The 21375-nt window shown below is 34.3% G+C and overlaps 1 protein-coding gene across 1 annotated transcript; it reads left to right on the forward strand.

Moving 5' to 3' along the window:
- Nucleotides 1-9550: 9550 nt before the first annotated feature.
- On the forward strand, nucleotides 9551-13074 carry LOC139847383 (GTP-binding protein At3g49725, chloroplastic-like). The gene is made up of 12 exons (XM_071837053.1): nucleotides 9551-10133; nucleotides 10370-10434; nucleotides 10533-10595; nucleotides 10726-10815; nucleotides 11091-11203; nucleotides 11286-11354; nucleotides 11434-11578; nucleotides 11838-11944; nucleotides 12064-12118; nucleotides 12206-12262; nucleotides 12345-12464; nucleotides 12536-13074. Exons 1-12 carry the CDS (start codon nucleotides 9785-9787, stop codon nucleotides 12905-12907), a joined length of 1605 nt encoding a protein of 534 aa, XP_071693154.1. The 5' UTR covers nucleotides 9551-9784; the 3' UTR covers nucleotides 12908-13074.
- The last annotated feature ends 8301 nt before the right edge of the window (nucleotides 13075-21375 follow it).

Here is a 21375-nt window from a genome sequence, read left to right on the forward strand (position 1 = left end):
ACGTGTAGAATGGGTAAACCCTTACCATTGCCAACATGAAGATTGTCCTCACCGTAGTAGACCTCGGAGTTGCCAAAGTTGGATAGGTCTGGAGCAACATGGTGACTAGAGCCTGTGTCTGGGATCCAAGAGGTTGACGCTTGGGAGCGATATTCTGTAAAGTTGGCTGAAGGTGACTGTCGTCTCATAGTAGCAGGGTTACGATTAGGACATTGAGATGGGATGTGCCCAATCCCACACCTGTTGCATGTGCCAAAAACTGTGTTTTGATTAGAAGCCCAATTAAATGAATTTCGATTACCTGCTTGATTTCTGTTGTTATAGTTGCCTCGTCCACGTCTGTAATCACGTCCACGACCACGGTTATTGCCAAATCGGTTAGTGTACATAGCTTGTGCAGCCGGTGTATGGGCAGGTTGAGCTTGGAGTCCAAGTTGAGATAAAAGCAATTGTATGGCTTGAAGCTGATCTGTTTGTGAAGCGGGCAAGACATTATTAGGAGCTGGTGAACTGCGACTTTGTGTGCTAGTCGTGAATGCTTGAGCCGAAGGAATGTCGGGTACAGATTTCTTGATCATGTAGTCGTGGTCTGATAGCAGACCATGAAGGTCTACAAAGGTAGGGGGCTTTTCGCGGCCCAGAAGGCTTGATTTTAAACCGTTGTATTCCTCTCGTAGTCCTGATATAACTAGCATCACCAAATCTTTTTCTTTCATCTTTTCACCTATGTTAGCGAGCGCAACATCGTATTCTTGAGTCCTAGTTAGGTAATCTGCGGTTGTTTCATCTGGCTTCATCTGTAGTCTGAGAAGCTGGGTTTTCAAAGTGTATTCTCGAGAGGAAGTGTGAGGATTCTTATATGAGCATCATTAGAGACCCAATTAATGTAATTGGGGTTTGGTGGTTGAGACTGTGTTTCTTCATCTTTTTCTGATGATGGTACATTTGTAGGTGGACAAGGGATTGTGCCATCAATGTAGTCAAATAATTTGTTGGTGAAGAAGAACGGTTCAACCATGGTCTTCCAGTAACCATAGTTCGTGGAAGATAAGGTGAAACCAAATTTGTGAGAGTTGTGTGCGGTTTTCTCTGTTGGAGTAAAGGAAGCTAACATTGCCATTTTCAGATATAGAAAAAAAAAAAAAAGATAAGGTAATAACTTTTTTTTTTCTTTTTCTTTTTTTTTTTTACTTAAAAGAAGATAAAAAAGTAAAAGTAAATAGTAAATAGTATCTAGGTAGGTAGGAGAGATATAAAAAAAAGATAAAGGGTTTTAAAAGTTCATTCTCTCTTTTTTTTTTACTCTCGTTCCAGACACAAAAATAGAACAGGCAAGTACAGTGGCGGCCGGCGGTGAATAGTTGCCGGAAAAAGCTGAAAATTTCAGCGTTCGATTGGAATTTGATTCCGAGCGTATTGGTGTTGGCGGTTTTCTCTGATTTTGGCCGGATTGATGTAGATCGAAAAAGAAAGTCGAAAATTTCTGGCGGCTGTGGTGGCGCGTGGTGGCGCGTGTAGTGGCAGTTGCGGCTGAAATACTTGTGCGTGTGTTCGGAATTTAATTCCGCATGTAGTTGTGTTGGTAATTTGGCTGATTAGGGTTGTATTGAGTTGCGGTGATTTTGTGGGTTACCGGATTTAGTTATGACCTGAAAAAGCTCGTTTCTGATGTGAACGTTCCGACAACGCTGCATTCACAGAGCATACTTTGAGTTTTAAAGGTCAGTTTTTTTTTTTTGTTGTTCCGGAACTGCTGCCGGAATAGTAGCTGCCGGAATTGTTACCGGAATAGTGGCTGCCGGAATTGTTGCCGGACTTAGGCCTTTACAGCTCTTGATACCATAATAGAGGATAGAATAGAGGAAGAGAGATATTGAACTTGTAAGTTCTGTGTGTATTATTCAGAGTATTGTGCCTTCTATATATAGAAGGTGTAATTACACTAAGTATCCCTAAACTATAAATAGAACATAACCTTATACAATTATAGTTGTCTAATACTCTGCTCATCCCCATATTCGATCTGGTCCTACCTGTGTTGGATCGGATTTGAACTCGCCGGAGAATATTGATCAAGACAACGATGGGCTGCCGGAAAATGAGCCAACTTCTACCGCTGCAGGTCGTACTGTCTTTCTCGCAGAATTGAAAGCACTTGCACTCGTAATATGGTAGAAAGCGTTTTTGGTAAAATCGGCGAGTTATCCGAGATCAAATGGTGGCCTTCAAGACGTTATGCTTTCGTCTCTTTCACGAATGAACTTGATGCTGCTGTTGCTGTCTCGACTCTCAATGGTTCCAAGATTTTTGGACGCCCGATCTTCGTTGGGTGGCCTATTCGCCGGAGATCGAGTTCTTCCGACAAGAAAAGCGGATTTTCTACCGGAAAATTGAGATGCAATATTACTCCTAATAAGGTAATCGCAGATTGGTTGGGGCTTTCCATTTTAGTTGTGGATTCAGTTCCTATTTCAGACTTGAAAATCAACGAGCTCCTAGTCGGGTCTAAAGTTGCTGTCAAACACGTTTGCAAAATGGGGGTGTTTGCATGTGTTGTTGTTTGCACAGATCATATTAGTTACGATAACTTGTTGTCTGTTCAACCGAATCAATTTGTTTTGATTGCTCCGTTCTCGGACGATGCAGAGACTTTTTTTCGGTTTGCTTGGATTGAGATTAAAGGTGCTCCGGCTTTAGGTATTTCGAATGTTAATGCTACAAAGATTGGGCGTCTTTTTGGAGAGGTTCTTTGCGTGGCCAATGCTTCAATCGGTTTAGGTAATCATCGGATCTATGTTTGCATTTATAAAATCTAATTGTACCAAGCATATACATGATCATGTTGTGGTAGATTTGGAGGTGTCGCGTGCTTCGAGTAGTCTTGTTTGGGTTTCCGAAGTCAGTGATGTAAATAGTTTGGAAAGAATTCTGTTTGATGAATTTGATCCTACATTGCTGGCCGTTTCTAACCGATCGATGTTTGTTGGATCTGAGGTTGTTTCACCTGGTATGGTGTCTCCGTTAAATTTAACTCCAACCCCTGTTACGAACACCGAAGTGCCTGCTTTTGATAATGCATACCGGGACTCGATTAGCGGTGCTATGTGCGTGAAAGACAAGGTTCAGGACGCAAATGTTGTTTTGCCGAAGAATGAAGACATGGATCATGTACTTTCTGAGCTCCAGTTTGGTTCAATTAAGAAGGGTGGAACCAGTGATCGAACTACAGTTATTCCGGCTGATTCACCATGCTTTGATTCGGCTTTGTCTCCTCCCAGGGGTGTTGAAAAGGAGCTACACCATAAAGGTAATGGTATTGGGTCTAAGTCGTCTGGTTCTGTCTTTAAAGAGAACTCGGCTTCTGTTTGCATTTCTTCACGTGATGGTGGTATTGTTATGAAAAACCAAGTGTGTTTTAGAAATAATAAAGTAGTTGAGGCGAGTGCGATTCCAGGGATTGCGGAGGTAGGTCAAGCGAATAAGATTTGGCAAGGTTTTTTTTGAAAGGCTCGCGCAACGAAGTGTTATTCCCCCATCGACGGCTTTCTAGTTATGATTGTGGGTTATAGTCTTGTTTTGTTCTAGTTCGTTTGTCACGGGTGGGCTCATTCATCGATAGTGATTTTTGTTTTTATTTTCTTGTTTCGAGCCTCTTCGTAATCTTGTTGTAATTTTGTTCGGCTTTTTCATCTTTCGATGAATTAGTCTTTGTTTTGTTTTATAGAATTCGTTTTTTCGCCGAAAAAAAAAGAAGCTATGTATGTATGCAGTTGATAACATTATTAGATATGCCACCCGACAATATTACTTGCGTATGTACTTAGTAAACAACGTTATTAGGTACACACGAAGAAAATATCCCCCAGGTCGTTTGATATTAACTATATAAACAGACATAACCATTTTCAAGACTTAATCGCTTAATATAAGCTATGTTGAAAAACGTAGCCATTTTTGTGCATGCAAAGTATTGCAAACACATTCAGAAGTTTACATCCAACAGCAACCGCCGCAACGCGCGGTCTAAACTTCAACTAGTTTGTATGCTAATAAACAAAAATTAATAACCCTAACTATTATAAATGTGTACATTCCTACTATTTTCTCATGGCGTTTACCTTTTTTTTTTTTAAAGGATTTTACATGATAAATATTAATTTTATAAAAAAAATGTGTGTTTAATTATGATTAATCCGTTTATTTTTAGTGGGTAATAACTAACGTTATTAGGTTTTTAACAAGGGCTCATAATTTCTAACAAGTTGTATTAGAGTTTGTGTACATTTTGAAAGTTTGGAGACTGGTACTCAACGTACATTTATGATAGATAAGTTTGATGGTTCTCATATTGTCGAAAAAATTACGCCGGTGGTACCTGTTGTTTGTTAACTTTTGTATCAAAACACCTAAAGTATTTTTCTTGCGCCAATGGTACCTGTGGTTTCAATCTGTTTCTTGCTTAGTATGGCCTCTTAACAGACGTTTATAAAACCTCACGGCAGCCCTCACATGTGCCACACATGTGAGGGTATTTTCGTCCTTCAGCATTATATACCTATTAAAAGTGCACGTCAGTCCTCGGCATAATCCCAATCGACGAGTTATAAATCCCAAAGCAAATAAACCCTAATTTGACAAAAACCATAATCGGTTCCCATTTAATGAATTCGTGTCATATTCACAAATTGAATATCATAATGGTTGTTTGCAGGTGTGGTAAAGCTGATGTAATTCGATGTTAGTGGTCAGATCTTAATCCTGGAAGACGCTATTATGGTTGCCCTATTAAGGTATGATTATAACTTTTTTCTTCCTCAGTCTAAACGAAAAGATTGGTACCTGTGGTATAATGGAATTTTTTTCACAGTGATGGAATTGCCCTTTCATTGCTTGGTTTGATCCACCGATGGGCGAACGAGCAGCTATTGTTATTAGAGGTTTGTTGAAGTCCAAGAACAAGCTTGAAGCAGAGGTCAAAAGGCTTAAACGTCGAGATTTGATGATGAAGATGCTTTTGTTTATCATGTTGGTTGTCTATGTTATGAATGTTTTTTTGGTGGTAGATAGCTTATTGAAATTGTTCTTAATGCCCACCACTTTGATCATGTATTTCTTATGTAATGTAATTGAAAAGCGGTTATAATAAATTGTCTTTCACTTCAAATTTCTCGTTCTTTATTCTTTGTACATTGTTCAGATTTGTATATATATATTAAAATGTGATTGTATAAGGTACTGTGATTAAGCTAAAGTGTATATGCATTTGGTCAAAAGCATAAGTGCATAAGGTAAAGTGTATATGCATTTAGTAAACTGTATATGCATTTGGTCAAAAGCATAATGTGCATAAGGTAAAGTATATATGCATTTAGGATACTATGATTAAGGTACCCTGTATATGCAATTCATACTAAAACTGTCGACAGGCATAAGTAGTGTGATGCACTGCCATAGTATTGTAATCCTGTGTGATTTGAAATTGATGGGAAATAGTTTGCAGATTGTATAAGTAGTGTGATGGAAATCGTTTGTTAGTTTGGATCATTTGTATTTGGAGTTTTATGGTTAGTGTATGCACTGCCATAGTATTGTAATGTTTGTGATGAAAATTAATATATCTCACTGTTTGAAAAAAAAAAAAAAAAAAAAAAAAAAAAAAAAACTGTCGACAGGCATAAGTGCATAAGTGCATTAGTCTAAACATGGTCATATTAAGCAAAATAAACATGGTCATATTAAGCATACTATATTGTGTCAACAGGCACTGTATATGCATTTGGTCATTTTTAAACCTGCCATGTATGTCAACAGGCCCTAATAAGCATACTAAATTGTGTCAACAGTCTCTATTGTGCATACTAAAACTGTCGAAACCATGGTCATAAGTGTTTGAGTCAAAAGCTTGATGTCAACAGGTTGGTCATAAGTTTTCACATACTAATGACAACACATGGGTGGTAAACATGACCCAAATCAGTCAAAGGTATATGGCTGGTTACCCAAATCAGTTAACATCTTTCTGGGTGGTAAACATGACCCAAATAAGTCAATTTTTTTTTTTTTATGTTTCTCTTTTTTAAGCTTTTTTTTACCTAATGACTAAAATGGGTGGTAAACATGACCCAAATCAGTCAAAAAAATTTTTAATTTTTTTTGTTCTGTTTTTCTTAATCTTTTTTAACCTAATGACTAAAATGGGTGGTAAACATGACCCAAATCAGTCAAAATTTTTTTTTTTTTTTTTGTTCCTTTTTTCTTAAACTTTTTTAACCTAATGAGTAAAATGGGTGGTAAACATGACCCAAATCAGTTAAGACATTACATATCAGTCAACAACATTTGACCCAAATCATAACAATCAAAATCATTCAATAACATAAAGGTTCAAAACCATAAGTACTTACATCAGAATCATAAAATCAAAAACATTCAAGGAATCCATCAAGGTTCAAAAGCATAAGTGCATACATTACATCATAAAAAGTAAAATAAAAATAAAGAGATAACTTTGACTTATGATGCTTGCACCAACATGAAACTTTGTCTTCTAAATGCCACCACTTTGCTTCTTCTTTCTTTTTGCTCTACTACTTTCACCAACATTACCACTCTTGATGTAACAGTAGCAGTACAATTCTGAAAAATATTTGATAACATAATACATCAATGATGCAGTAGCAAAAGCATTGGAAAGTATAAACCAAAAATTCTGAAAAAAATCGATGTAACCGTACAATTTCATAAAAAACGAATTAACAGTAGCAGTAGATTTCAATGGAATCGTACCATAAATCAAGTTGACATCAAAGGCGTTTAATTCGTTTCTCATCTTGTATAATGTTGTTTCCATTGTTCAAAATAGCTCTAGGATTCTTTAAGGTTTGTTATTGTATGAAGAAGAAAACCATACGTCGGTTTTTTTTAACATGCCAGATAAGAAAGCCAGAAATTAAACGTGCACTTTTAATAAGTATATAATATAATATATAATATTAATTATTAATTGACTGAAGGACGAAAATACCCTCACATGTGTGGCACATGTGAGGGCTACCGTGAGGTTTGTAAACGTCTGTTAAGAGGCATACTAAGCAAGAAACAGATTGAAACCACAGGTACCATTGGCGCAAGAAAAATACTTTAGGTGTTTTGATGCAAAAGTTAACAAACCACATGTACCACCGGCGTAATTTTTTCCATATTATCTTTTAAAAGGTGTATATTGAGAAATTCCTGCACCAGAAAAGTTTACACTAATAATTTTGGGGTATAAAGCATGTTTACATGAAATATGGGGAATTTATGTTGTTAGATATACGAACACTTGACGTACCTTAACATTCTCTGGCCAAATTTGTTACCCACATTATTATGGCAAAACCACGATTGTCGGGGTGATCGAGTCATTGTCTAATATGTACAAGATGCCCTTAGCCATGAACAATGTTTTTCTAATTCAACACTTGGTGTTAAGGATTAGCGTCAATACTTAAATACCGAAATCGAACTCAAATTGAGTCGTTACCATACCTGACTAAATCGGTATCGACCAATTATATACGGTACATGATTCATTTTTAATTTTATGCAAATTCAAAATTCAATGTTTAGTGTTACGGTACTGGTATTTTCAATGTTTAATAGTCGGAATATACCATCACATGCTACACATGATCACATGCAAATTCATAATTCAATGTTTAGTGTTACGGTACTGGTATCATCTATGTTGAATTCGGAATATACGAGAATTGTAAAGGTATAAATTGAAATGACGAGTATACCATCACATGCTACACATGATCATATTTAGCGGAAGACTACTAATGATAGTCAATATTACGATAATTCTCGCTACAAGTGTAAATGTCAAGATAATTGAATCAATTATTTGTCGTGATTCGAACTTTTTGATATTTTTCGTTTCTTCGTAAGATATGATAAGCGTGCTATCTAGATCATCTAAGTCAAAATGTAAATTGTTACCTAGTAATTCATAGAAATGTTCGAGATCAATTGTTAATATTTTTCTTATTAAAATTTCCAATTCTTTTTTGGCAAAACTCAACAAAAACTTGATTAAATAAATACAAATGTAATCCCCAAACAAATAAACAAGCACCGAATAAACGTCCAACCTTAGACTATATAATGGTGAGGGCGTGATGGAGTGTAATGGTATGTTTTGTGGGGTAAAGTGTTGATTTGGCAAGTGTGATGACGTGATGTCGTGAAGGAATTTGTAATGGTATGACGTCATGATTGTGTGATAGAAAAATAGGTCAAACCTTTTTATTTTCTTTTTCATTTTTGTTTGACTTTTTTTTTGTTTCCTTCATTTTTTTTATAAAAGTAATAAGACATATATAAATTATTTAAATTAATAACACACAATTTAATAAGAATATAACGATTACAATTTATTAAAAGTTCTAAAAAATAAAAATTCAAATAATTAAAGTACGACATAATTGAAGTAAAACACAATATAAAATAGAAAAATAACGACAAGTTTCTTATTCGAAATCCGTATAAAAACGGCCATCACTATCGTAAGCAGGTTAAGCGAGTACATAACTTTCTCCATCTTCAAAAACTAAATAAAAAGAAATTCGATTTGAACGTAAAGTGACGCTTTCTTTTATACCGAGCTATATCGCTACTCGTTGGTTTCCTCAAATATTTATTAACATACAGTTCCAAAATACATTTACAAAAGCTATTCGTCAAATATGCCCGTTGATGTACCATAAGCTAATTGACGCAACGTATATGCACATTTTTGTATCGTAGTGAAACCTTGTCGACCAAGGGCGTCATTTTTTTGTTTAAAAATTTTAAAGTGCCTTGGTAAAGACACTAAATCGTAATTAATTATATCATTGACGATACGCAAAAATAGTTCTTTACTCATTCTAAAACGTCTTCTTTACTCATTCTAAAACGTCTTCTAAAATTTCTGTCAGGATACATTGGGTACTCCGCAAAATAATGTTTGTGTAAAGTTTCAGCCGCATGTTCACGATCTCTATGAATATAACTTCGAGGCCGTGGAACTCGTTCAGTAGAACTTTCACCCTCTTTAGCATCTAATTCTTCGGCGTATGCTCATAAAAGATTCAACTCGTATACGTCATCCGAATCTCAAATATCATAAAGTTTAAACAAAGATTGCATATTAAAATTTGATTATAATAGTATAAAATTAATGAGAAAATATTGAAAGAAATGTGTGAAAAAAATGATATGTCAAATATGGTATTTATAAAAAAAAGAGTATATTTTTATTTTTAACTATATAATCGTTTGAACTTGTCAACTTTGCCACATGTCTGAGTCCCATTCAGTCATTTAAACTCCACGCCACAAAACTCCCACATAAAGCATTCATCCCGCCAGACATTTTTGCCAATGATCACATCGCGCTGTGACGTGATAGTGACGTGATGGTGCTGATTTCGGAGCCATCGCGCTACATTACATATGATCTCGACTAAAACACTAAAAGACAAAAATTGTGCTCATGACCTTAAACAAAATAACCGAACAAACATAGTAGTAGTAAACACTAAAGCAAAATATAGCAATTTCCGATTAACAAACGTCATACAATAATATTATACTACTAGAAACCCTAATAAATCAATTTCCGATCAAATTCCCTTGGGGAAGAACACCAGGGTGAACAATTCGTTTTCGATCCGGGTAAACCGAACATAAGAACTTTCCTTGTTCTAAAACCCTAATTTCGATTCACATTCAAAACACCACACAATTTTTAAAGATGTTTAGAGCCATTTCACACAAACAACCTTCAATCAAATCAATCTCTCAAACCCTCACACAAAATCCCATTTTTTCAATCCCTAATTTACACTCACAACAACACAATCACAAACATACAAATACTGGAGGTGAATTCCATAAAGATACAGATACCCCACCAAGATTGTTCGTTATTCAACCCAGATTTCGACCCGATTCCGTATTGAAACCCAAACTTGATGAAGCTCTTAACCTTGCAAATTCACTTGAAGAACAACGAGATGGGTTTTATGATTCCGATTTTTCCAAAAAAGATTTGCCCCTACATCTTGTTGTGCAAAACCCAGCTTCTAGAATCACAAGAGCAGGTATGCAAGACATTTTGACTTTTTGGGTCAATCTTAGTGATATTGACTTTTTGAATTTATGCATTTTTATTGCAATTTTATCATGGACATTAGTTTATTTGTATTGGTGCTTGAAGTAGTTCCTGGGCATGATTTGTTTATTGGAAAACTTGTTTATAATTGTGTTTGTTTATATTCACTTCTTTGACTTTTAAAGTCAAACATTTTGATGTGTTTGTATGTTTTGGATGATGCAGATACTTACTTTGGACCGGGAACTGTAGACACAATAAAATGCCATCTAAATGCTGAAGATTCTAGAGTAAATTGTCATATTTACGTATTATAGAGTGAACGATCCTAGTTTCGTTTTATGTACTGCAAATACATAAAATGTTAGAATGATTTTTTATGTTGCAGGGTGGAGTAGATGCCGTGTTTGTGAATGCGAATCTAACTGGAATTCAACAGAGAAATTTAGAGGTAAATTATGAACTCGTTTTGTTTCAAACAATCAATTTTGTTTGCCTAATTTATAAAAAGAGTCATCATAAGAATGTGTTTATAGTAAATTAAAAGTGAGTTTGCTTAATTGTAATACGATTGGTTGCAGCGGGAATGGGGGAAAGCTGTTCTAGATCGTGTAGGTCTCATTATCGAGATATTTCATGCTCATGCTAATACCAAAGAAGGAAAGTTGCAGGTTGTGTCTTATTTATAATGTGTACATTTGATTGATTTCTTTTTTAATATAATACAACAACAACAACAACAAAACCCAATACCACCTGAGTGGTGTATGGGGGAGGTGAGATGTAGACAATCCTTCCCCTACCCGAGAATAAAAACAAGTCATTTCTCCACCCAGAAAAGTAGAGAAAGTCATCTCTCTCTTTATTCGACGGATAAGGAGATTTCTTTTTTAATATAATATTGACCTTTAACTTTAATGTTGTTTTAATCTTATTATTACTATAGGCTGAATTAGCTGCTCTAATGTACAAAAGAACCAGACTTGTTCGTGTACGTGGTAGTGGTGGACGTTTAACATTCGGTGGAACTAGTGAAGCTGAAGTTGTTAGTGCCCGAGGGTGCGTTTTATTTTTATTAAAATTAAATATGACATGTTTTTAAAAATTTTATTACTGTTTTTTTGTTGATTGTAACTTATAGGAAAGGGAGTGGTGGACGAGGGTTTATTAGTGGTGCTGGAGAAACAGAACTTCAGCTTCAACGAAGAAGGTTTTATACTCTTTTTTTAATTTTATTATTTATGATTACATATTTGTACTTAACGGTAATATTGGAAATATGATTTTAGAATTATAGAACGAAAAGTTCAGTTGTTAAACGAAATAAAAGAGGTACGACGTACACGAGCTCTACAACGTGCTTCTCGCAAAAGACGTGTTGGGTCAAATAGTCAACATATGCCAACTGTTGCTATTGTTGGGTACACTAATGCGGTATGTATGTTTCTCAAGCAAAATTTGTACGCTTTATTATACCATATTTATTTTCCCCCTGACAAAAATAACACAGTTTAAGAAAAAGTGACTGTCACATATACTTTTTGCTAAATTTCCAGTACTTTTTATCCAGTTTTTTGTTTTAAATGCATAAAGCAAAGGCACAAAAGAATTTTACCTTATTATTCTTATTTATTTATGGAAATGGACAATTAATTTGGGACAACCCCAATGTGAACTTATGAATCTCAAATAGGGGAAATCGACATTAGTCAGCGCACTTTCAGATACCTTTCTCTATTGTGACAATCGGATGTTTGCAACTGTTGATCCGAAAGTACGAAGTGTTATTCTCCCATCAGGGTAAATATGAGCTATAATTTTTCTTGGCTTATTCATTTCTTTTCTATTTAGTTATATATTTATAATTAAAATAAGTAATAATAATTAATCAATTATTGAAATGATGTAATTTTGTTTAGGAAAAAGGTACTCCTTAGTGACACTGTAGGATTTATATCGGACTTGCCCGTGCAGGTAACTGATAAACTAATTGTATTAACTTAAAATTTAATTTAATTTATATTTATATTACAATTTCTTATATTGAGTTAAACTTTACAGTTAGTTGAAGCGTTTCATGCTACTTTGGAAGAAGTTGTTGAAGCTGATCTTCTTGTGGTAAGAACTGTTTATTTATTTATTTTTAAATGTTTTTAAAGCTAAAAATGACTAATTGGTTAAATTATTATGCTTTACAAAGCATGTATTAGACTCCAGTGCACCTAATCGTGACGAGCAACGAGCGTCCGTGTTACAAGTTCTTCAACAAATTGGAGTGTCCACTGAAAAGCTTATAAACATGATTGAAGTTTGGAACAAGGTAAAATGTCTATAATACCCCTTCATGTGATCTTATAACCAACGTGTTCACATTTTTTCTGGAATTTTTAGATTGATAGTGAAGATGATAAAAAATCGGCTGTAATTCAAGAAACTGAAGAGAATTTAGATGATTGGCTTTGTTGTAAAGACGAGGTTGAATGGGATGATGAAACTGCTTCGTTTGTGGGATTTAAGACTACAGAGGATAAACCAAATTACGATTCTACCCTTCCGTATGTAATGGATACCGATCCAAATTCTCGGCCCGAATATAGCCCACATATTAAGACATCAGCGAAAACTAGAGTTGGGTTGCAAGAGTTGTTAGTCGCCATTGATGATAAGTTAAAGACCAAAGAAGAAGTTGTGGAGAGGACTATAGTTGATGGTAAATGGCGACCACCGCAGGTGCATGATACAGGTGTTGTAGTTGGGGGCTAGTTACTTTTTTGACTAATTAGATGTTAAGTATCGAGATTGTATTTGTTCATTTTATGTTAGAATATCTAATAATAGATCAACGAAATTTGATTTATGTAGCAAATAAATTGTTTTGGATCCTATGAACGAAATTTGATTTATGTAGCAAATAATTTCATTTAATTGCATTAGCCTCTACATTCATCTAAAGAAACCTCGATTTGTTCCAAGTTAAGTGTCAGAAACTTGATATTCTTGAAATGTTAAAGCAAATTATTAACTTTACTAGTCCATTGTCTCTCATATCAACCCAAACTTGCTTAGTTGAAAATTGAACCTTTCTATTTTTTTTGTTATTACATTGACCCATTTTGACTAAAGAGACTCCCGTTTGAAAATTATTTTCCAAATTTGTTTTATCAACAAAACCTAATTCCACCTATGTGCAAAGATCTAATGCTCAAATTATTACAATAAGTAATGCATAATCAAGTATAAAGTGTATTGGGCCCTGTCCCAATTGGGATGAGGCCCATCACAGTTGCAATGGACCTGAGAATCGAGCATTAGAAATCTATATGTCCATCGTGGTTGAGATGACTTCCATCACGGTTGTGATGGAGCCTGTGACAAATTCTTTTGTTGCAGTTTTGTGATCCTATTTTACAGCTTTTATCTTTATCTAATTGATTTAGTGGTAGGTTTAATTCTTTAGTATCTATAGAATCATTTGTAACCAAATAATGTACCTTGATTGATTTCAATATACATTACATGTTAAGGTCCCATCTTGTTCATCTCATTTTTAACAATTCTCATTTATAGCATATAACTTTTGTTTTAAGGTATCTAGAGCCCGGTTCTAGAGTTTTTCTAGTGTTCTACTCAAAGACGGTTGAAGGAAAAAAAATCTTTGTTCTTGCTAGCAACAATGGGGTCACAAATGAAAATGGTGGAAGCATGCAATATGGAATGAAAAAACTTGTAGAGAGCAACTACAAGTATTGGTGTATGTGTATGGAGGCGTATCTTCAAGGTTAAGATTTATGGGAACCCGTTACGGGGGGACGAACGCAATAATTCTCCTAGACGTCCCGGAACAAGCTGATTCGCGAAGGAAATGGAAGATCAAAGGTGGAAAAGCTCTCGTTGTGTTAAGGACTTTAATTAGCAAATAGTACATTGATCATGTTCGTGATGTAAGCTCACAAAGGAGGTTTGGGAGATTATTGAGAAACTCTTCACCAAGAACACCACAAGATTAAAATTCTTGGAGAATAAGTAAGAAATCTCAAGACATGAAATGTATGACAATTTCTAAATACTTTTTGCGGTTTAAAAGTATATGTGCTGAAATTTCAGAAATTGATGATAATGAGAAGATTAGTGAATCTCGGTTGCGTCAGAACCTGATTCGTGGGTTGAAGACGGAGTGTGTGTCTTTCATTACATCTATTTAAGGGTGGTCTACTCAACCATCGGTTGAGGAATTAGAGAATCTTCTTTCTAATCAAGAGACTTTGACTGAGCAAATGGCCAAGAGTTTTGAGTACGATGCGTTGTTTTTTTCGAAAAGGAAGAACCACAAGAAAATTTTTTCATCCAACAAGGACAACAACGAAGCTTCATTTAGCAAGAAAAATGAGGAGGGGGAGTCAAGTGAAGATGAAAGTGAAAACAAAGGAAGAAAGAATTTTACATGTTTCAAGTGTGGAAGCTTGGACACATCAAGAAATTATGTTCATCTAAAGTTACAAAAGCAAATGTGGCTTTCATAAGGGATGGAAATGTTGATGCAAATTAGGAGCATTGTCATTTTGTTGAAGTTGGTGATTCGGTTGGAAATTCTCATGATAAAGGTTCTTCACAAATTTCATAATCAAGCAACATGATGCTGGAGAAAGAGTTGAAAATGGAGAAGTGGGTGTAAAATCGAAGGTATGAAAATCAACAAAGAAGAATAGACAAAGCGTGCATCTCAAGGATTTTTGAGGCGGAAATGATCAACATTGCGGAACCATCAAGTTGTAAAGATGCGTTGTAAATCATTGATCGGAATTTTGCTTTAAGGGGAGTGTTAAAATACGTAATACAAAATCAGGTATAAAGTGAACTGGTTCCTATCCCAGTCGGGATGAGGCCCATCGCAGTTGCGATGGCCCTTGAAAATCGAGCAGTAGAAATCCATAAGTCCATCGCGGTTAAGATGACCTTCCATCATGGTTGCGATGAAGCATGCAACAGATTCTTTTGTTATAGTTTTGTGTTTCTATATTTCAGCTTTTAATTAATTCGTCAAATTTGTTGGTGGTCTTGAATTTTTGACCAAACACATGTGTCAACAAATCTTAATTACAAAACCCATGCCTCTTGAAACACATATCCCTAAACCGTGTATACCTTATTTTTTCCATTTTTAAAGTATAAAAAAGAAGGTATACAAAATGTAACATGGTAAATAAACCCTACCTCCCAATTCTTAAAATCTTCCCATACTCTACATGTTTTTTTCCACGTTATGTATAACATTTTTTCTTTTACTTTGTCTTCCCATATCCTACCCGGCCCGGATACTTAGAAAAAAATCCGAGTCCATGTATCCGGCCCGTAAACCTGATTACTCGGCCCGTATACCCAATTACCCGACCCTTATACCCGAAAAAAAGACTCAAAAACTCGTGGGATAACCCTTTTACCTAATAGTTCGTAAATAAATGGGGATCGAGAATATCTGAGGGGAAACCAGTTTACCCGCTAGTTAGCAACTAAATGGATCCGGATTCGGATTTTTTTAATCGGGTTGGAGTATGGGGATATCAAAACTTGGTTCAAACCCAACCGGATGTCATCCTTATTATTGATACATTCGAATTTCTTTTACTATTATTTATTGTTTTGAAGCAATGAGAATTTATGTTTACTTTTTGTCCTTTTTTTTTTTTAGTTTCTAATTATGAGTATCTAAATCTAAATATGAGTACGATATTTAGTTTGGTTATTAATTTATAGCATATAATTCACATGTTTTCAAAGTACTAAATAGTCGTATATAAGTTCCAGATCATGATAGCTTTTTTAATGCCTTGATCAATTCGATAAAACAAATTAAAATGTAAATAGATATAGATCAATATATCTATCTATGTATCTATCTATAAACTACTATAAATCAAGGAAGTCTTGCTGATGTGTGAACTCTACAGCCCTCTGCTGATGTGACTAATGACATGTTAAATACATATTATAAATTAATTAAATCGTAAAAATTAAATTAAACACGTCGGATTAGAAACTGCATCCATAAGATCTACCCGATTGGGGTTTTCATACAACCTCCCCATCTGAAACACATTCCAAATTCTTCACCCTCAATTCTAGTCGTCTTTGCCTGTTCTATCAATCGCCTAATAATTCATTCATTATTGTCAATTCATTCAACACGTTTTGTAAGCACCGATTTGCTTGTGTTTTTCGGAACCTTTAAGGGGGTCCAGCGGTTGGAGGCCTGCATCTTTTAGGGGAGGTCAGGATTTCGACCCTCGTTGGCTACATATTAATCATACAATTTCATCCCTGCCATGAAGTACCACTCATGACACCTTTACCACATCACGTTGGGGGGGGGGGGGGGGGGTAAGGGGAGGGGGTTTTACCGTCCATGGCCCGTATGGGATATGTGCGGGTTTCCTCCTGGGCACGTAGTTAGGGGGCGGGTATAGCAACTGCGGGAGATGATCACGTGAGTGGTTAAGTCCCCATGGGTGATCCCCAACTAACTCCTGTAAAAAAAGTATGTAATTTCTCTGTTTTATTGTTGCCATGTTAACTTTTCTTGATCTTTTTTAATCTGTGCAATATATGAACCGACTATATATAGAGTGATGAAAAATAAATTATTCTTCTTATGATGATGACCAATAGTAAGAATAATTCGAACCTATATGTCATGTATAAGTGAGTTTGTGATTTTTTTGTCACATTATGCTAAACAATGAACAAATTGTTATATACTGATTTTCAGAAGTTGCGTTCGTCTCAAGCAAAGCAAAATCATTGCATGTAGGGGTGTTCATCGGTTCGGTTTTTGGTTTTTCGGTTTATTCGGTTCGGTTTTTTCGGTTTTGAAACTTATAATATCAAAACCGAAAACCAAACTGAAACCAATTTTAAATATCAAAACCATAACCAAAATCGAACCAAAAACCGAATTTGATTTTGGTTTGATTTCGATTAAAACTGAAAATCACTAAAAATAAAAATCCTAACCAGTATTAACTTACATATAAATTGAGAATAACGGTTGTGGAATTAATTTAACTATACATGGTATATCATATGTTTATTGTTTGATAAAAATGTAATAATACATCAAATACAATATAATTATATAAATATTATAATTAAAAACATGTTTTAATATGTTATTAATTTAAATTCGGTTTTCGGTTAATCAAATTTAAAATTTTCAAAGCCAAAAACCAAACCAAAAACTGAATTACGAATTCGGTTTCGGTTTCGATCGATTCGAAAACCGTTTAAAAAATTCGATTTGGTTTTTTTTAGTTTGAATTCGATTCGATATTCGGTTTATTCGGTTTGAAACCAAATGGTGCAACCCCTAATTGATATATTTGAGATTATGCAAGTTTATTCATCATATTCATTCACTTTAAACTTAGAAAAGTAATTAAGTCTTTTGTTAGTAGTTATGTTTTGAAAGAATAAATATAATTTTAACTTCAAATATCAATCTCATGAAGGGCTCATAACAATCTCACTGCATGTAATCTTATGATTTCTACTAACATCATCATCATCATCATGATGAAAGAGGGCCAAAATTGTTCCCTCGGGCTCTCAACTATGTTCCGTGTTTTGGCCCTCTTAATTTACTGACAGGTGTGAGTATTGGGCCCTGAAACTAGTTAATCCAATCCTTTAAAAGTGTACATTCATTGAAAACGTGTAGGTCCAAGTTTAGACAATTTAGTATATTTTTTAGAAAGAGAAATGATATGTAATTTTCAGTTGTAAAGCTTATATTGATTAGCTATACATTATACTCGAGAGTATCAAAAATATCAAATTGAATTGAATACTTAGTAATGAAAACCTTTTTTTAAACGTTTAAGATTTCTAATCTTTTTAATGAGTGATCAAACAATAAAAAAAAACAATGAATGATTAGTTTTTTAATCCATTTGTGTAAAAATAAAATACATGAAGTGATAAATGAGTTATAATTAACAATTAAAGGAGGTAATTATTATGATCTTTATCTTTGTATTTTTGATCGACTATGGACACTTGACAACGTAAGAGATACCTAGCTATGTATTGATTTTTGAAAGCACAAGGCTCTTTCTATATATATAGTTGTAATTGTAGTTTGTAATATATAGATATAGATATAGATATAGATATATACTCGATAACTAGAAAACAAAGATGAAGGGCCCTATGATGATAGTAAAGGGGAAACAAATGGTCAAGTATATGTCTTCTAGACAGAGGAACGAACTAACATGCAGAGGCTTGTGTGTGTCAAGTTGTCAACATTGGCTATCGGTTTTGGTTTCTTACGGTTTAACACTTTAGGAAATGGTCCCTCAAATTGGGTCATCTCTTATATATGCATATATACGTTTGGAACGCGTATTTGAATACAATACAATGTAAATTCATATGTAAAATAATGTAATGTAATTAAAACAAGCTAGACCTAACGGACTAGTGGTGAAGTCTTTGAAAATTTAATGCATGTAGAGATAAGTATCTTGTACCTACATACTATTAGCCACCTCATTTTATGTAGTTTTATGTTTTACGTATTGTAGTTTCGCTAACATACACTGTGTTATTTGATTAAGGGTTTTTTTTTTTTTTTTTTACTTTTCTAAAATTCCAAATACCTATATACTATTACCCATCTCATTTTATGTAGTTTTGTGTGCATTGTGTTTTTACTAACATGCATTATGTCATTGTATAAAGTTTTTTTATTCATACTTTGCTTTTCTAAAATTCTAAAATTTCTAGAAGTCATGAAATTCAAACTATATCCTTACTTTTCAATTGATAAAAAATTTGTTATAATTCTCAATATGGTATTGTAATTAAAAACTACGGAAACAATTTTGGAAACAATTTTTAATAGTATAGCGTAACCATGTATTGATGCAATAGCCACCTCATTTTATGTAATTTTATGTTTTATGGATTGTAGTTTCATTAACATACACTATGTCATTTTATTAAGGGTTTTTTTTTTCATTATTACTTTTCTGAAATTCTAAATACCTAGATACTATTAGCCATCTCATTTTATGTAGTTTTGTGTTTTATGGATTGTGTTTTTACTAACATGCATTATGTCATTGTATTAAGGTTTTTTATTCATACTTTGCTTTTCTAAAAATTCTAAAATTTCTAGAAGCCATGAAATTCAAACTATATCCTTACTTTCAATTGATAAAAAATTTGTTCCAATTCTCGATATGTGTATTGTAATTAAAAACTACGGAAACAATTTTAGTAGTATAGCGTAACCATGTATTGTTGCAAACGATTTTCAGACACTATGTGCGGGTAATCTTATACTACTTAAACAATGTTTAAGATACATAGCGAAATCATTATCCCGCAGCAACGCACGGATCTCCATCACTCATTATTTCCAAATTGCATAGTTATGTAACGCAATTAGAAATGGTCACGTTAAATATACTAAACTCCTAGGTGCAACAAGTGTTGTAAATCTCCTTATTTCTCTCCGAGATCTCGTTTTTGGAAAGCTGCTAGACGAGATGTCCATCTCCCGAGATTTCTCGGTCAACGGGGTCAAACTTGGTCAATGCCACGATTTCTCGAATTTTCTCTCTTATTTATCGAATTTTCTCATAAAATCTCGTATTTTTTTTCCAGATTTTCTCTCTCATTTCTTGATTCTTTTTTGTAAAATCTAGTTGTGTATATTGAAAATGAGAGTCAAAATGCAAGTATATATAAAATAATATGAATGCGTTTACAACGATAACCTAAAGAGCATTTCACAAGCTTGACTACGGCGATTCTATAATTAAAATTCACTGGAATTTTGAATTTTGTTCAGTACTAATTATATTTGAATATTATTTTAATAGTAATTTACTTTCGAAAAATACAAATTCAAAAAATATATGGGGTCCGAGTGGTTAAATTTAGTGATGTCATATACGAATTAAAAAAAACTATAAATTTGAAAAATGAGGTTCTATAGTTAAATTTAATGATGTCATACACAATTCAAATAATATTTTCTACTAGAAAATTTTGAACTAGTGGTGTTCAGTGACCCCAATCATCACTTACTAAACTCAGCAGTACTTGAATATATGAAAGTGTAAATGGCTAAGAGTTCTTTTTAAAAAATTGTAATGACATTAAACGGATATGAAAATCAACATGTACAAGCGTTATAAAAGAATATTTAAACATTGCCAAAGAAGCAAGCTAAGTGAAACTAATTGCGAGGTGGGGAAGTAATTAGCCCGATCATACCTCATCGTTACATTTAGGTTTAAGCATAAAATGTACATCAGCTAAACCAAAGATGCCTCTAATGCTATGTTGTTCCAAAGTCTTCGAATTAGTTACAATCCTCATCAAATTACTCTTTCTCATTGCATGTACGCGGATGATGTTCTATTTATTGGTGACTGGAGTGAAGACAACGTTTTTTATTCGATTGTTGTCTATTGCTTCTTTGTTGTCTCAGGTTTAAAGATAAACATCCATAAATCTTCTTTGACCGGTGTGGGTGTGCAACACCAAGAGGTAAGTCGTCTAGCTTCATAAATCTTCCTTGACCGGTGTGGGTGTGCAACACCAAGAGGTAAGTCGTCTAGCTTCTATCATTAGGTGCGAAGTGGACAATAACCCATTTAGTTTCCTCGGCCTCCCATTCGAGCAGAATATGAACCGTATCTCACGTTGGGATTGCATTATTGATAAGACCAAGAAACGTTTATCCTCTTACAAAGCAAACATGATATTGATTGGTGGATGACACAACGAAATATGTTTTAGGTTCGCTTGGCACATTCTACTTCTCTATGTTCAAAGCCCCTAAAACGCGTATTGATAAACTCGTTGTAACTTCTTTTGGGGTGGTCAAAATAGAGTCAAGAAAATGCATTGGATAAAATGGCGTACCAATCCTTAACCTGCTTAATAATGGTGTCTTAAACGTGGCGAGTTTAAGATCTTTGAATTTGGCTCTTATTTATAATAGGAGATGGAGGTTTTTTTCCAAAGAAGAGGCTACATAGGACAAGGTTATTACATCCTTGCATGGTCAATGTTGTGGTAGTGAGCTCCCTCTTAAGATTTCGGCCTTGATACATGGGTCTCTATTGTCAAGTGCATAAACAATCTTCATGAAAAAGAAAACATCCCTTCTAACAACTTTTGAATGTGTTTAGGAAATGGCCATCTAACTAATTTTTGGT

The sequence above is a fragment of the Rutidosis leptorrhynchoides genome, chromosome 5 (genome assembly GCF_046630445.1).
Source record: "Rutidosis leptorrhynchoides isolate AG116_Rl617_1_P2 chromosome 5, CSIRO_AGI_Rlap_v1, whole genome shotgun sequence".
Classification (NCBI taxonomy): Eukaryota; Viridiplantae; Streptophyta; class Magnoliopsida; order Asterales; family Asteraceae; genus Rutidosis; species Rutidosis leptorrhynchoides.

What these genes read in the sequence shown, in the direction of transcription:
- LOC139847383 (XM_071837053.1), top strand. Translation starts at nt 9,785, where the DNA reads ATGTTTAGAGCCATTTCACACAAACAACCTTCAATCAAATCAATCTCT. An exon ending in CCAAAGAAGGAAAGTTGCAG is followed by an intron (nt 10,816 to 11,090) that starts GTTGTGTCTTAT and finishes TTATTACTATAG; the next exon opens with GCTGAATTAGCTGCTCTAAT. An exon ending in TTGTTGGGTACACTAATGCG is followed by an intron (nt 11,579 to 11,837) that starts GTATGTATGTTT and finishes AATCTCAAATAG; the next exon opens with GGGAAATCGACATTAGTCAG.